The sequence below is a fragment of the Montipora capricornis genome, unplaced genomic scaffold, assembly GCF_036669925.1.
Source record: "Montipora capricornis isolate CH-2021 unplaced genomic scaffold, ASM3666992v2 scaffold_505, whole genome shotgun sequence".
NCBI lineage: Eukaryota > Metazoa > Cnidaria > Anthozoa > Scleractinia > Acroporidae > Montipora > Montipora capricornis.
In genome coordinates this window covers 237,501-252,500 of record NW_027180245.1, presented here as the reverse complement: position 1 = coordinate 252,500, position 15,000 = coordinate 237,501, and the positions used below count along the sequence as shown (strand labels likewise).

General features: G+C 40.1%; 2 protein-coding genes across 2 annotated transcripts in view; both read left to right on the top strand.

Annotated features, from left to right (window-relative positions):
- LOC138036827 (uncharacterized) overlaps window positions 1-4,472 on the top strand; it is a 22,110-nt gene extending 17,638 nt beyond the window's left edge. Inside the window, exon 6 of the mRNA XM_068882900.1 lies at window positions 2,325-4,472. Within this exon, the coding sequence (XP_068739001.1) occupies window positions 2,325-2,338 (14 nt within the window). The 3' untranslated portion in view covers window positions 2,339-4,472. The remainder of the gene's footprint in view (window positions 1-2,324) is intronic.
- Window positions 4,473-9,239: 4,767 nt separating this feature from the next.
- Window positions 9,240-15,000, top strand: part of LOC138036835 (uncharacterized) — a 104,912-nt gene continuing 99,151 nt past the window's right edge. Inside the window, exons 1-3 of the mRNA XM_068882905.1 lie at window positions 9,240-9,755; window positions 12,151-12,396; window positions 14,820-15,000. The exon at window positions 14,820-15,000 is cut by the window's right edge and continues 432 nt beyond it. Coding sequence (XP_068739006.1) covers window positions 9,306-9,755; window positions 12,151-12,396; window positions 14,820-15,000 — 877 coding nt within the window. The 5' untranslated portion in view covers window positions 9,240-9,305. The remainder of the gene's footprint in view (window positions 9,756-12,150; window positions 12,397-14,819) is intronic.

The following is a 15,000-nucleotide window of genomic DNA, read 5'->3' as shown; positions in this document are numbered from 1 at the left end:
GCAAAAAAAAAACTGGAGAGGGGAGGGGACGAGAAGGAAGGCTTGCGCACAAACCCCTCGGTTTTGAAAACTCCCATTGGCCCACGAAACGGAGTTTCTGATTGATACGGCTCGGATTTTTGATTGAAACCTCTCAGTCCCTCATGTCATGAAAAATGAATTCGCTTCTCGCTTGCTACGCAGGCCAGGAAAGTTGAGGCATTGAGTTACGCGACGCGAGGCGTGATAAATATATATACGAAATTGCTCAGAATTGAAAAGTATCCTTTCAGAAGACAAGAACATCATTCTGAAAGCTTATTTTAAGCCAAAAGTACATTCTGGAGGTAGTTTTGAGAGTGGAAAAAACAAGTTAACAGCCGAAGGTATAGACAAGCCACGTGGAATACTGAATTATGTTTACGCAACAAAACGACGCTACCTCTTTTTTACTTGGAAATCCCTCCCCATGTATTTTTCCAGTGAATTCCACTAAAATTCCTTTTTTTCTCTACTTCGTAGACGCCATCTTTGATCAAGCTACAGAGTGATTTTGGCATATCACAGAATGAATCATTTCAATCGATTTCAATAAAAACGTGGCCAGTGACTGGGTTATTTAGTAAAACTCCGGCCTCCCAAATTTGGGCGGAAATGGAAGTAACTCCAATCGTTCGCATTCGGCTGAGGTCATGTGCCCGGGCAAGAAATTAATAACTCATTTTTTGCCCGGACACATGACGGCTTAATTATTAATTTTTTTCCATCATCATGGATGGACATATTTCCATTTGATTTCCATTGAAAACATTTAACTCCCTGAAGAAGTCAAGCCGTGCCTGACAAAATAATTGGTTAAACAAAAATTACATATCCTCACAGCCCTATAACCAGCCTTACATAATTATTTTGTTTTTAGTCTATAAATTATTTGCTGGTTAGATCTCCCAAGATCAAGCACTTGTACTTTGTTAAGCTGACCCTTGCATAAAAAAGTTCCATGTCGTCCATGTAGATTTGGTGGGTAATCGTCGCCTCCTAGATTTTATAAATATATTTTTTTACGGCGCTGTTGTAATTTTTGGTGCAACTTGTCTCTCTAGAACTGACTTCTAGTTTTCCGGCAACGCTACCCGCGACGTTGCAACGATTTTTTTCAAGAATTGCGTAGTGTAACATGTCCTGCAACATGTGTCGCGACAGTTTGCGTCATCGGCCAATGAAAATGTTCCTGTAACCTCATGTGATCATCGAAAACGAGACAAGTACCTGTGTAACACCCGTCAAGCAACTGGTCTCGCGATATTAGGTGAACTATTGTGGCGACAAAATTGCAAAACAAGTTCAAAAAATTAAACGAGACTTACTGAAAGTTGAAGTTTGATTGAAAATGTATCAGTCGTCTGTAGACTCTGCAGGAGAAACTGCACTTTTTTGGGCCTCGTGTCCCCACTCCATTTTTAAACGTGATTGAATCGAAAACCAGTACCTGATCAGCAGTCAACTTTAAAAAAGCAGCTGACCTTGATGAGCTCTAAACTCTAGCCCGCGATAGGGTAACGTGATACTGATTAGCGAAAGCCTTGTTTTGACAGGTGTCAATTGACCATAACATGAAAGATGTACGGTGTAAATTAGCCTCGATAAAGGTCTAAACTTGAGCCCGAGATATTGGGCGCGATCCATTAGGGCGAAAATTCGGGTTTGAATTTCCGAAATTCCCAGGTGCTAAATGTAACAGATTTTTCCACTTCGGTGAACCGTGGATGGTTCTTCCACGAATGTCAAATGGAACAGGAAATTTCCGATATTTGGGAAAAATGGAATCCTCGAGAGGTTGGCCAATTTTTTCGAAATGAACGTTCCGGAAAAGACACTTGCGTTAGATTCTAGACCGAATTTTTCGGAAATTTTAACCAAATAAATCGCACCAATGGTCACGTGATACTGGTTACATTGGCATACATGGATGGGTGGACGTTCGTACGGGCGTTGACGTCATAGCAAAAACCAACATTTCTTGCATCGATGGGTTACCATTCTCCCAAAACCGGGGAGAATTTTCTGCTAAAGGCACTGAACAAATTTCCTCGATCAAAATATGGAACTGGACGAGTGTATTCCTTATGAGACTCTTTTCTTTTTTGGATACTAACCATTTAGAATAACAAACATGGCTGTCGGATTTTCCCTCATTACTACATAAGTAGTAATTTTCACCTGCTGTTGTGCAGCTACGAGCTATAAGAGCATCCGCGTGAATTGACTGAAACCCGCACGATTCATTTGGACAGCTAAACAACAAGGTCATGGGGTCCGGTTTTTTATTTCTTTTTTTTTTCAAGGAGCATGGAACTAGAGGGACAAAGGAAACGGAACAGGATTTTCCGATCATTCCGGGAAAACCGAGAAAACATAACGAGCCAGACGCCCTTAACAACCAAAACAGTACCTCGGTATCCCGCGGAGATAGCAGGCAATAATGCCTGGTATCTCAGAGGGGTGCCCAGTTGCTTGTAGCATTCCAATGTAATTGAATCCCTTAGAATTATATAATTAATAACTCTTTCACTCACACTTACAAGGTAAAAGGTGTTTTAATCCTCTAGCTTGAAATATTTTTTTGTCAGATTTTAATTGAAATTCTACTTTCAAACATGTCGTTGATGCACGAGGACAATGTGATTTACCGTGGGATAGTGACGATCCTTTAACAGAAGTTGGAATTATTTGGTCGAATATTTAAGGCAAACATTTCGGCTAAAAAAGGACGACTTGCAACATAACAGATGCGATCACACTGTGATCCCATAAAAGCGATTTTTGTGTTCCAGGACATGACGTAATGGCTGGCTCCGGTATTGAAGTTAGGATTTGCTTATGGAAGGTGTCTACCGTAGGACGTCACGATTCTTGGAAATTAAGTGACTGAAGCGACTGAAGTGACTGAAGTGCAAACTTCCCTTTTTGCCCGCTTCAAGAAACATCGCAAGTATGGAAAAGTTTCGTCCTTTGAGGGGCCAATAATCTTAAAAAAAGATTTACAAGTGATTGAAGTGAAATATACAAATGTCCATTGCGAAAGTGTTTTGCTTACGCTACAATAGTTCACACAATGCTATTCCAGCACTCAATGCTGAATGATCATGAAAGTGTAATCGTCACGTTAAGATTATAGATATAACCTTAAACTTGAAGGGACTTGTTAAGTTCCATACCTTATAAACCTATTAGCATCGGCAAGTTCTGAAAACTATTAGTACAGTCACGTAAATTATTAACATGACAGGGGAGTCTTGCCGTAATTTTAGGAGAAAGGCATTGAAAGGGTCAGTTTATCCAAATTTCTATGGTATATAATGCTTATCTAATTATCTGAGGAAGGGAAAAAGATTATGGCACTGAGAAGATACTTCGATGTTGCTCAAAAAGATGGCAACTAATAAAATAAGAAATAATCCTTTCAGAGACAGTCGATAATACCTTTACCCATCGAAAGAACGGAAACATGCAACACTTCCAATGATGGTTTTTTATTATAATCTACAGATAAAATAATATTCCAAGCTTAAGAACATGATTAATTATCAATACTGAATTTCTCGAACAAAAGATACGCGAATGTAGCATTTTATGCTCATTTTTAGGCGTAGCCAGCCAAGATAAAACCTCTTCCCAGGTTCAAGACCTCAACTGATTTACAGTAACACATTAAATGCTCGAGGGATTCCCCTTCAGTCTTACATAAGAAACGATAGCGATTCTGCAATTTTAAATTTCTAAGTTTACTATTTCTATAAAACATCCGGATCGGCAATTTGTATTCAAAACCTCTGAAATTTGTTTCCTAAGTTACAGAAGGAAAGTGAAAAGATTTGCAAGTTCCAATCGACAGACAGAACTGGGTCTTCATTTTTTAAATTTGGTCTGGGAGGACGGAGAAAATTCTTCGCGGAAAATTAACTCTTCACAGATTTGCCTTGAGGAAACGTATGCTGTGTTCCGGATTCTATTGCTTAAGCTTCAAAACCCTCCTTGTAGAGATTAGCAACAACGGTGGAAACCGGGCTCCCCATGGCTGCACCTTCTCTCTATTCGCAGATCAATACATTCTACTACAAATACGTAGATCTTAATACGAAATCTAAGAGGTCCGTAATGTGGGCAGGTGTCAGTGTCGTGCGATCAGCAAGGCATTGGTCGCTCATCCTTTCATCCTTTTAGAGAAGAAACTAACCTGTATTGCTGATATCAATTGACTGTGAGTATGTTCCCCAGTCTCTAACAAACTTCCCAGAATTCTTCAGTTGGGTGTAAAACTAGAGATATGGAATTCAGCAATAATAGATACTATTATGCCTCCAATTCCCAATTAAGTTACCCGAACTCGTGATAGCCTTTTTAACATAATAGCTGAGCAGAACTTGTACCGGAGACAAAAGAACAGTCATTAATGAGGCAAAAGAACCTAAGAGGCCTGCGTCAGCTACAAACCTACACATGTATAATGTCATATTTGGTTCTTTTTCCCATTTGTCTCAAAACTACCTCGATGTTTATTATGTTTAATGTCCAGGATCCAGACAACCCCTTAAAATTATTAAACCATGTGCTAAACAAAAAAGGATATACAACAATGCATTAATCTACGGCTAACTATGATTATTATCTTTGTTGTATATCCCAAGAGCACTCAGGCACATTTCAGTGCCAGGACTCCTACCTGGCTGAACCAGAAGGGATATACAACAATGCATTAATCTACGGCTAACTATGATTATTATCTTTGTTGTATATCCCAAGAGCACTCAGGCACATTTCAGTGCCAGGACTCCTACCTGGCTGAACCAGAAGGGATATACAACAATGCGTTAATCTACGGCTAAACATGATTATTATCTTTGTTGTATATCCCAGGAGCACTCACGCACATTTCAGTGCCAGGACTCCTACCTGGCTGAACCAGAAAGGATAGTCAACAATGCATTAATCTACGGCTAAACATGATTATTATCTTTGTTGTATATCCAAGGAGCACTCAGGCACATTTCAGTGCCAGGACTCCTACCTGGCTGAACCAGAAGGGATATACAACAATGCGTTAATCTACGGCTAAACATGATTATTATCTTTGTTGTATATCCCAGGAGCACTCAGGCACATTTCAGTGCCAGGACTCCTACCTGGCTGAACCAGAAAGGATATACAACAATGTGTTAATCTACGGCTAAACATGATTACTATCTTTGTTGTATATCCCAGGAGCCACTCAGGCACATTTCAGTGCCAAGACTCCTACCTGGCTGAACCAGAAAGGATATACAACAATGCGCTAATCTACGGCTAAACATGATTATTATCTTTGTTGTATATCCCAGGAGCACTCAGGCACATTTCAGTGCCAAGACTCCTACCTGGATAAACCAGAAAGGATATACAACAATGCATTAATCTACGGCTAAACATGATTATTATCTTTGTTGTATATCCCAGGAGCACTCAGGCACATTTCAGTGCCAGGACTCCTACCTGGCTGAACCACAAAGGATATACAACAATGCATTAATCTACGGCTAAACATGATTATTATCTTTGTTGTATATTTCAGGAGAACTCAGGCACATTTCAGTGCCAGGACTCCTACCTGGCTGAACCAGAAGGGATATACAACAATGCGTTAATCTACGGCTAAACATGATTATTTTCTTTGTTGTATATCCCAGGAGCACTCAGGCACATTTCAGTGCCAGGACTCCTACCTGGCTGAACCACAAAGGATATACAACAATGCGTTAATCTACGGCTAAACATGATTATTATCTTTGTTGTATATCCCAGGAGCACTCAGGCACATTTCAGTGCCAGGACTCCTACCTGGCTGAACCAGAAAGGATATACAACAATGCATTAATCTACGGCTAAACATGATTATTATCTTTGTTGTATATCCCAGGAGCACTCAGGCACATTTCAGTGCCAGGACTCCTGCCTGGCTGAACCAGAAAGGATATACAACAATGCGTTAATCTATGGCTAAACATGATTATTATCTTTGTTGTGTATCCCAGGAGCACTCAGGCCCATTTCAGTGCCAGGACTCCTACCTGGCTGAACCAGTAGGGATATACAACAATGCGTTAATCTACGGCTAAACATGATTATTATCTTTGTTGTTTATCCCAGGAGCACTCAGGCACATTTCAGTGCCAGGACTCCTACCTGCCTGAACCAGACAGGCCTTCTGACAGGGTGCGATTAAAAAATGCAAATTATGCGATTTTTTTCTCAGCAATTTTGAGCTTGTTTTATAAGGTTTCAGGTTAAGAAAAACACTTTTTTGCTGCCCTAAAGACATTTTGAACACAAAGGAACAGTAATTATGTATCTCGATCGACATTAGTTGGGATAAATAGAAAAAATGCGGTCCTCTGTGTTTGAAGTTGAAAGGACACAGCTAACATGCCAAATGAATGATCAAGGTGCTCGTCAACCACGAACTTCCGAAGATGGTCAATCACAATAGGGCCATACCCCCATTTATACGAGAGAAAATAAGCGCGGCTTTCTCTGGCCGCGGCTTACAGAAGACTCGAATGTTCACCCCGTATAAATGGTACAAAATCTAAGTTCACGTCTTTTTCAAGCCGCAGCTTATATTGACCTGGGAATATATATTCGTATAAATAGTTCCTTTTGCGTATTTTGTACACCGTGGCCAGAGTAAGCCGCGGCTTATTTTTTCTGGTATAAAAGGCCCTAATATTGCACGACGAGAAAAACATCAGTCCATCGTCCACGTGGAGCGTACCTGTGAGGTACTTTCTTGCTCGATCGTGAGCTGTCACATTGGGCGGAATGTTTCTTCCTCGAAGAAACAGCGAGCGTTTTCACAACAAACTTATCCATGAGTAAGTTTTTATCAGTTTTCAACGAAAGAAACTACATTTTGCCGAAAAACTTACAACTTCGCTTATTTATCTCTTCTATAAGAGAAGGCAACTGTGTCATTTCAGTGGTGTGTATATAAGGGCGTGTTTGTGTTGCACCAATAGAAGCAGACTCGTACCAGGTCCCCGACATGAAAAATGAAGCCTTGAACTTCGAATGTTTACGAAATCGAAGGTGACAAAGGTTTTTTAGCCTTTTTCCAAGATAAATCATCTTAAAAATAGCATATTTATGCAGGAATTTCTACGAAACGTCTTGATTTATGTTTCAGTTTATGAATTTTGTGCGTCCTTTTGTGAATTATGCGATTTCTCGTGAATTGTGCGATCCGATGCGATTTGAGGTCGATTGTGCGAAATCGCACCATCGCGTAATATCAGAAGGCCTAACCAGAAAGGATACACAACAATGCGTTAATCTATGGCTAAACATGATTATTATCTTTGTTGTATATCCCAGGAGCACTCAGGCACATTTCAGTGCCAGGACTCCTACCTGGCTGAAGCAGAAAGGATATACAACAATGCGTTAATCTACGGCTAAACATGATTATTATCTTTGTTGTATATCCCAGGAGCACTCAGGCACATTTCAGTGCCAGGACTCCTGCCTGGCTGAACCAATGCTTAAATCTATGAATCAAGATTATTAGTGTCTATAACAAAAATAATTATTGTATAAAACAAGCAAATTCACTGATTTAAAAAAAGGTGGTTTAAGTCTGTGTGTTGTTATACCGTAAAGCTGCTACTGATACTGTAACTCTAACCTTGAAAGGAACAAATGTTACCTGGATCATTTCTTCACAGAATGGGATCTGATTTAAAAGGTAGGTCTCAACAACATCTCTATTCTTGAAGAAATTTATCATGTTCTGGTCTGGCAGGTATCTGACCATAATTTCTTCTATATTGTCTAAAAACCTGCACTGACAGTTGACCCTAAGAGCCAAAAGTAATGAGCTGTGGAAAAGCTCAAACTTTTCTAGTCTATATATTTGGATGTGAAAGCTCAGGAAATGGTAAGGTGTATATGGGACATTCGACTGATCTCTGATGGCATAATTTTAACCACTAATATTTATCCAATCTTAAAGAAAAGAAAAAAGAAAAACAGATGAACAAGAGCTTAACTACATACATTGTGTGTACCCCTGTTCGCCCAAGCTTAGTCAGGTTTAGCATAGTTTGCCATCCTTGATCTGGAATCCTGGACTGTAGTTTGAAATAAAGCAAAGTCCAATCGGAGACACGGAGGGACTGAAAAAATTGAGGGGCACTATCCCCAAGCATGATCTCGAAAGCTTGCTTTGGCCCATGTTTTGTGGTCACTTGGTTCGCAATGTCGTTCAGCATTTTAGCCACTTCGGGTTTACTAACATGATCTGCTACAGCTTATGCCAGCGGGCAGCTGGTAATTCTCCCGAACATCGCTGATAAAAGTCCACACGTCCTCTGCTTCCTCTGAAATTTTCTCTGGTTCCTCTTAAATTTTCTCTGAAATACCGCGCGCGCGCGGTATTTTTGGCTTCTTCGCGAAGCGATTTAAGCTGTTCGAGAGCTTCTTCAAGGCCAGTTTTGAGCTTGATGTTTTCTTTTTGTAACCTCTTGAGCTCAAAAAGTTTTGACGATTCCAGGCTAGGAGTGGAACCTGAAAACTCAAGATGATCGTCTGTTCGCTGGGCGTTACTTCCTGTCGGTGAATTTACATACTGCTCACGCTCGGCCCAAATCGATCTTTAGCTCATTAATAGCGTCGATTAGCCGCTTGTAGCAGCTAACTTCGCTAGATTTTATGGCCCTTCGAGTTACCGCACAGACAACTCCAAACAGAGAAGCCACAGCGACAGACTCTCCTCTACTACTCCTTCGATCCATGGCCAAGACTGTGAGATCTTTAACATCAACAAGCTTGACGAGGGCAAATTCGGACGGGAAATTTTGCACTAACGGGGATCTCGACAAGAATTTGCTGGGCTGACAACCTCATATCGTCGAATTTAGTACAAACCACTGTTTCTCTGGGTCGCTAACTAGATTGACACGACGGATATCAAACGCTTCAGAGAAGGCCTCCATAACTTCGCTGAAGACGAGGGAAACAGCGCAATTTCCCGCGCTGCTCAAGGTTAATGTGAAATCCAAGCTCCGGAAATGTCAATACATTAAATTCCACCCATATTAAAACCAGGCACCTTTCAGTGTTAATTGCTTGTGAAAACTCTACAGGGCTTAAACCACAACACAACCACAAACCAGCCATGATGATATGTCCTGACCATGAATATGACGTCACTCCCTAGCAACCGTGTGAGTCGCATTTTTTAACTTCCGTTATCTCTGGCTCGTTGTGTATCTTGTAAACGACGCTATACCAAAATGTCCACGACGATAAGTAATGCAAGCTCTAGCCACTATGATTTCAATGCGGAAAAAAAGGACAAATATACTTACACTGTAGACAGAAAGTGTTCATCTATTTCAAACGAGAGCACCAACGTTGAAGATGGAAACTGTTATGTAATGTCTCTTCGAATTATAAAATGGATCACGGCAGTTATCATAAGCACGTTAGTTCTATTCTGCGTTGTGGCCAGCAAAATTTGTCTTCTAGCACTTGGACAGCACTATAAAGGCATTAAAGGGTCTGGAAATGATACAACCTCTACAGAACATCACAATGTACCTATAGAGACGCAAAAACAAGCGTTGCTTTTTATGCTACTTCTTGCTTTGATGATCCCTCAAGCTATGTCGTTGTTTTATGCTTCATGGACAAGTTTGAGAAGGAAGAGTCGACCGTGGCCAAAGAGGCGAGGATTTGTAGCGGTAAGAATAATTGCTCTCTTGAATAAAAAGACAATACTCCATTCATAGATAATTCACTTACAACGTATCTAAACGTTCCAAAGACGGAGCAATTACCATACAAACACTAGAAAACGCCTCAATCCTTCATTTCCCTGTCCTCTTGATTTTCTAAACTTACCCTCCCTTTTGTACTTAATTCCAGCTACGACCTGCAAATCACACGTAGAATGTGTAAATTATACTCATTGTTTCACTTGTTTTTAATTCAACGTATACCAGCATCGTGTCTCTTGTGACATGTACTTATTCATTTGACGAGTCTTAAAAAAGAGTGGTGAATTCAAAGTTGCCTGATCATTCGCTATCATCCATACGGCGAACCCTACTTTTTGTAGTACAGTGGCTGATGCAGACAATTTCTACAAACATTTTTCACCGCTTCAACAAGGGCAAAAAGGGTAGACCACTGCACTGAATTCGTTGCTTAGGTACTGTCGAGTTTATTGAAGTCACAGTGATTCATTTCAATTACTTGATTGATATAACGGGTAACCCGTCGACCGAGAATCTCATTTTTTGAACATTGATTCTATGCAAAGCTTGAGTAAATGCAGGTTTCCTTGGCAAAAAGTAAAGAGAAATGCAAAATTTACTATTACTGTTAAATGTTGGTTGATTTTCGTTTAGGGGTGGCTAACATCAGCGGACAACAAAGGCTGCCTTTTTTGGTACTAAGTTGCATTTGCGGAAAATGCATTTATCTCCACGCGTGAAAAGATCACTGCTGCTATGGTTGCATATCAAAATCGCGCCTTTCGATACCTTTCGTGAAATGATTTAGTATTTCATTAATGTTTATATCGTAAGTAGAAGATTACATGGCCGCTTGGAGATATGAAATTTCTCTTCTCGCTGCGGTCACTCGCGAAATATTTTTCAACACTCGAAAAGAAATTTCGTATCTCCGCGCGGCCATGAAATATCCACTATATCTTATCAAAAATGAAAACATATTTTTTGATCCAGGGAAACTTCAGCAATTTATTTAAACCCATGCGTTGGTCTGTCGTTTTCAATGCAGGTGATCTTTGGATCGAACGTGCTCGGTGTCTTACACCCAGGAATCTAAAAGTTAATAGGGGTCAATGACACCAAATACACCAAAACCTCGAAAATGCTATTTGCTTTCTGTACGTTATCTTTCCTTTTCAATTTGAACAGACCAAGTCATGCTGACGCTAATAATTCTGAGCCGGAAAGTATCTTAAGAAGTGATTTCAAGATCATTGATTAAATACAGACGAACAGACAGACATCGCAGTCGTGCATGTAGAAAAATGCTGATTGTCATCCTTACTTAATGTTTGTAGCCTTGGGGGTAAAAAGCTATTATCTTCTTAAAGAGAAATCAAAAAAGTGACGTGGCTCTTGGGTCAGTACTTGCTCCTGCCGGCGAGGGACACGAAATATAGTAAAACCATGCCACATAGCTGTCTCTTTTTATTAAATATCGTCTTCCTCGCATTTGGGCCATTAATTAATCCGTATACTGATCATCGCAGACAACCTGTCATTTTATTGGTTGTGGGATAGGTGGGACCGTCGTTTCTATATAATTCGCATCCATTGTTTACTAAAACCATAAAAGAACATTTGTAATGGCTGCGCCCTAAACACTAATAATGTTTTCAGGAAGCGATGCAGCTTTTAGTGCACAGTAAGCCTATGTTGGCGTTTGTTTTCATAGCTCAAAAATGGCCCTGGAAATATATGTTCAGCCAAAATGAGATGGAAGCTATTTATATCTTAATTTGAAAATTAACGAAGAAAATATTTGAAAGTGCGAGAATGGAGAACCCGGCTCATCGTTTCTTACTAACATTTATCATCACTAGCTATACACAGTCAGGTGCTGAAAACATCCAGTTTTGTTCAAAGTACTTGCATACTTACCCCACTAAAAAAAGGGAAATATTATACCAGGCGTGCAATTATCGTGCTTCCAAGGTTATTTTGAGAATGTTATAGGGAATCAAGTGGCAATCGTCCTGCCATCTAAAACTCAGTAAACTTGAGCCAATTCTTATTTAAACTGTTTAGGTAGTTTTTAGTATTAAGCATCCAGCATTTAGCAAACGTACTATGCCAGCATAAACAGTTGAGAAATAACGGAGCTGAAACGTAGAAGAGGTATCGAAAAATGAAAACAGAAAATCATCCTACCCCTTAATTATCAACACACGACGATAGTGACGTTTCGTTCATTCCTTGAAGGGAAGAAACTGATAAGTTTATAAAAAAATTACCGAGAGTCTTGTTCTGGAAAACTGTCTCACTTATACCTAGTCCTACTTTTACTTTTGAACATTTTTGCCCTTGTTCCATATCACGACTTTCCGTTTATTCTTCGCAGATTCTTTTCGGTGGGTTTCTAGAGACCCTTTCTCTTTGTTACATCACCATCGTAATGCTTACAGTTGTGCCCATCAACCCAGCCGCCATAGTGTTACTCATGTGCAGTTTATCTATGATTCCTGCCACCTGGGAAGCATTTAAATCGAGAAAGCGATGGAACACAGCACATGGAAAGTTTGCCTCTATTATGTTTGGAACTTTAGCTGTTTTTGCTGTGATTGGCATTGTACTGTTGCTGTTAAAGGTATTGAAAACGTTTGAAAATTATTTTTCTATGCTATTCCTGTTTGAATTTTAAACTTTGAGGGAAGATTATTTCACTGAGAACCAAAGTTAAGCCTGAGCGCAAATCCTTGTTCCAAGGCATTTTATTATGTAGCCACTGATGGAATACTAGGATTTTTCTTTATCTAAAAAAGCATATCTTCACCGCGCGCATTGAAACTATTATTTTTATCTATCACATGTGAGGATCCGGTGTCGTTATGGTAACTAACACGATTAGCGAATACAAAAGCGAGCTTTCTCTTGAAAGATACTTTCGTGCTGTAATATAATTTTACTCTGCTACATCCACATTTTTTGTATTCAATTTGACATTATCGTGATTTGTTTTTCAAAATGTTCATATCTAGATTCATGTTACACAACATGTGTGTTTTAGTGATTGAGGACCTTGTTTGTCGCCATTCGAAAACGAATGAAACCAGTTGTTTTAAATCTGGACATTTCATCAGTATCTACATAATAAACAAAACATTACATGGCAGTTTGGGGAGACGAATTCCACCTCGCACTCGTTCGCTGCGCTCACTCGTGAGGGATACTGCGGAACCCTCCTTTCAACCACCCCTTAATTACCACCACCCCTATATTATGCCCACTTTTTTATGACCCGAACAAAAGTCCACAATTCTCTTCTCTGGAAGCCCCGTTAATCCGACCACCCCATTATCACACCCAATGACCACCTTCCTTATTTTCTTTATAAAATCGCCTCGTTAATACGACCGATTAAATTGAACAGTAAGGTGACTGGTTAAATTGACGGCAGTCTCAATGAAAAAAACTGTAAATAGCAATTTTGATCCAGCAATTTTCCTCGAACCACTAGACAGCTGGGAGGATACAACGAGGAGAGGAAATAAATGATGCTGGTGAAAGAGGGGTTTGTGTTGATGAAATCGATGTTCTCCTGCGGCAAATGTCAAGCCCAAAATAAATTCATATATGGAACCGACATCTAGCTTGCAAGATGTTTTGAATTTTCGAGAGACAGAGTTTGACACTGACTGTATTTGATGTTTCGTTCAAGACTTTTCGGCTGGTGCTTGAGCCTTCACCAGAAACCGCTTTTACGTCGAAAGCAGCTCAGAATTTTGTCAAACGATCCAGCAACATTCTGTGGCCAGTAAGACGAAATCATGGTTTCTTTTAACGTTAAATCTTTATTCACTTCCATGCCTGTGGATCTAGCCTCTTACAAGCGCCAAGGAGTAGCTCCAAAAAGATCCGAATCTTATGAAACGTACAAATATGTCAATTAGCAACATCATGAAATCTGATAGATTTTGTTGTCAATCACAATTACTCCAAACACGACAACACCCATAACAAACAAGTCTTTGGATGTCTGACGGGTCAACCAATCAATCACGTCATAGCCGACCACTCAGCTCCCTAAGTGCAAGATCAGTTGATCAACATCTCAATTCAATTAACCCCAAGCTACAGTTTACTGTAAACCTTGAGGACACCAAAGTACAGTATCAACACACGGAGGATAAGTGAATGTTTACAGAAAGCCAACACACACACAGATCGCGATCTCAATTCTGACCACCCCATTCGTGTTGCTACGCAGGACACAGAACATACCATCAACACAGAAAAAGAAAGGCAAAAAAACAAAACGAGTCAAGGCTGTACTGCGAGACCATAATTATGCTTCATCTAGCCTTCGTAGCAGGCGGTTTGGTGAATTTTAGAAGCTTCTTTCCACCGGGGTTGATTGAATGTATATGGCCACGCGAAAACCGAAGTCAAAAGAGCAAGCGATCACTGAAAGCACGGATCGCAGAACACAAAAGGACTTTTTCTATGTTCAACTGTGACTCCAAGATTTCCTGCCATGTCCGCGAAAACAACCACAAAATGGACTTTAAAAGAGTCAGAGTTGTTGGAAATGAGGCTAACTTTCATGGGAGGATCCGCAATCTGGAAATGACCACATTGCCATCCCAGAAGTCTACAAGTCTTTGGCACAAGCATAAGTCTCGCGCTACGTTTTCTTAAAACTTCACGCGGAATTTCTTTCGGCGCGCGTTCGCTGATGAAGGCCCAAGCACCAGTCGAAACGTTTTGAAAGAAACATAAAAATAATCATTGACAAACCATTATCTTACAGTGTGAGCTCCTGACAAAAATTACTCTGTTTTGAACAGAGAAAAGCATATATCTACTTATAGCAACTATTTCTAGAAAGTTTCCAAAGTAGGTCTTAAAAAATCTTTGGTTTCCAGGTCAGTTTACTGTCTACCTTATGGCGGTTGGAGTGGTTTACTGTGGTTAAGACTTATCATCTTAGCTCTTAGAATGTCACAGCTGCGCTAATGAAGCATTTTTTCGTGGCTGAAGCTAATTGATTTTTCATGTTTCTTATTCTAGACACCGCATTTACCTGGTCGCGTAGGAATTCCTTTCGCTCTCACTTTTCTGTCTATTGCTTGGTCACCGAAGATGCGGAAGCTTCAAATACAAAACGAAGAACATGGGTTTGCTCAAGGCCGAAATGGTGTCAGTGGCTATGGAGGCAAGGCAGCGATTATCGCCTCTTTGTGGAGCATTT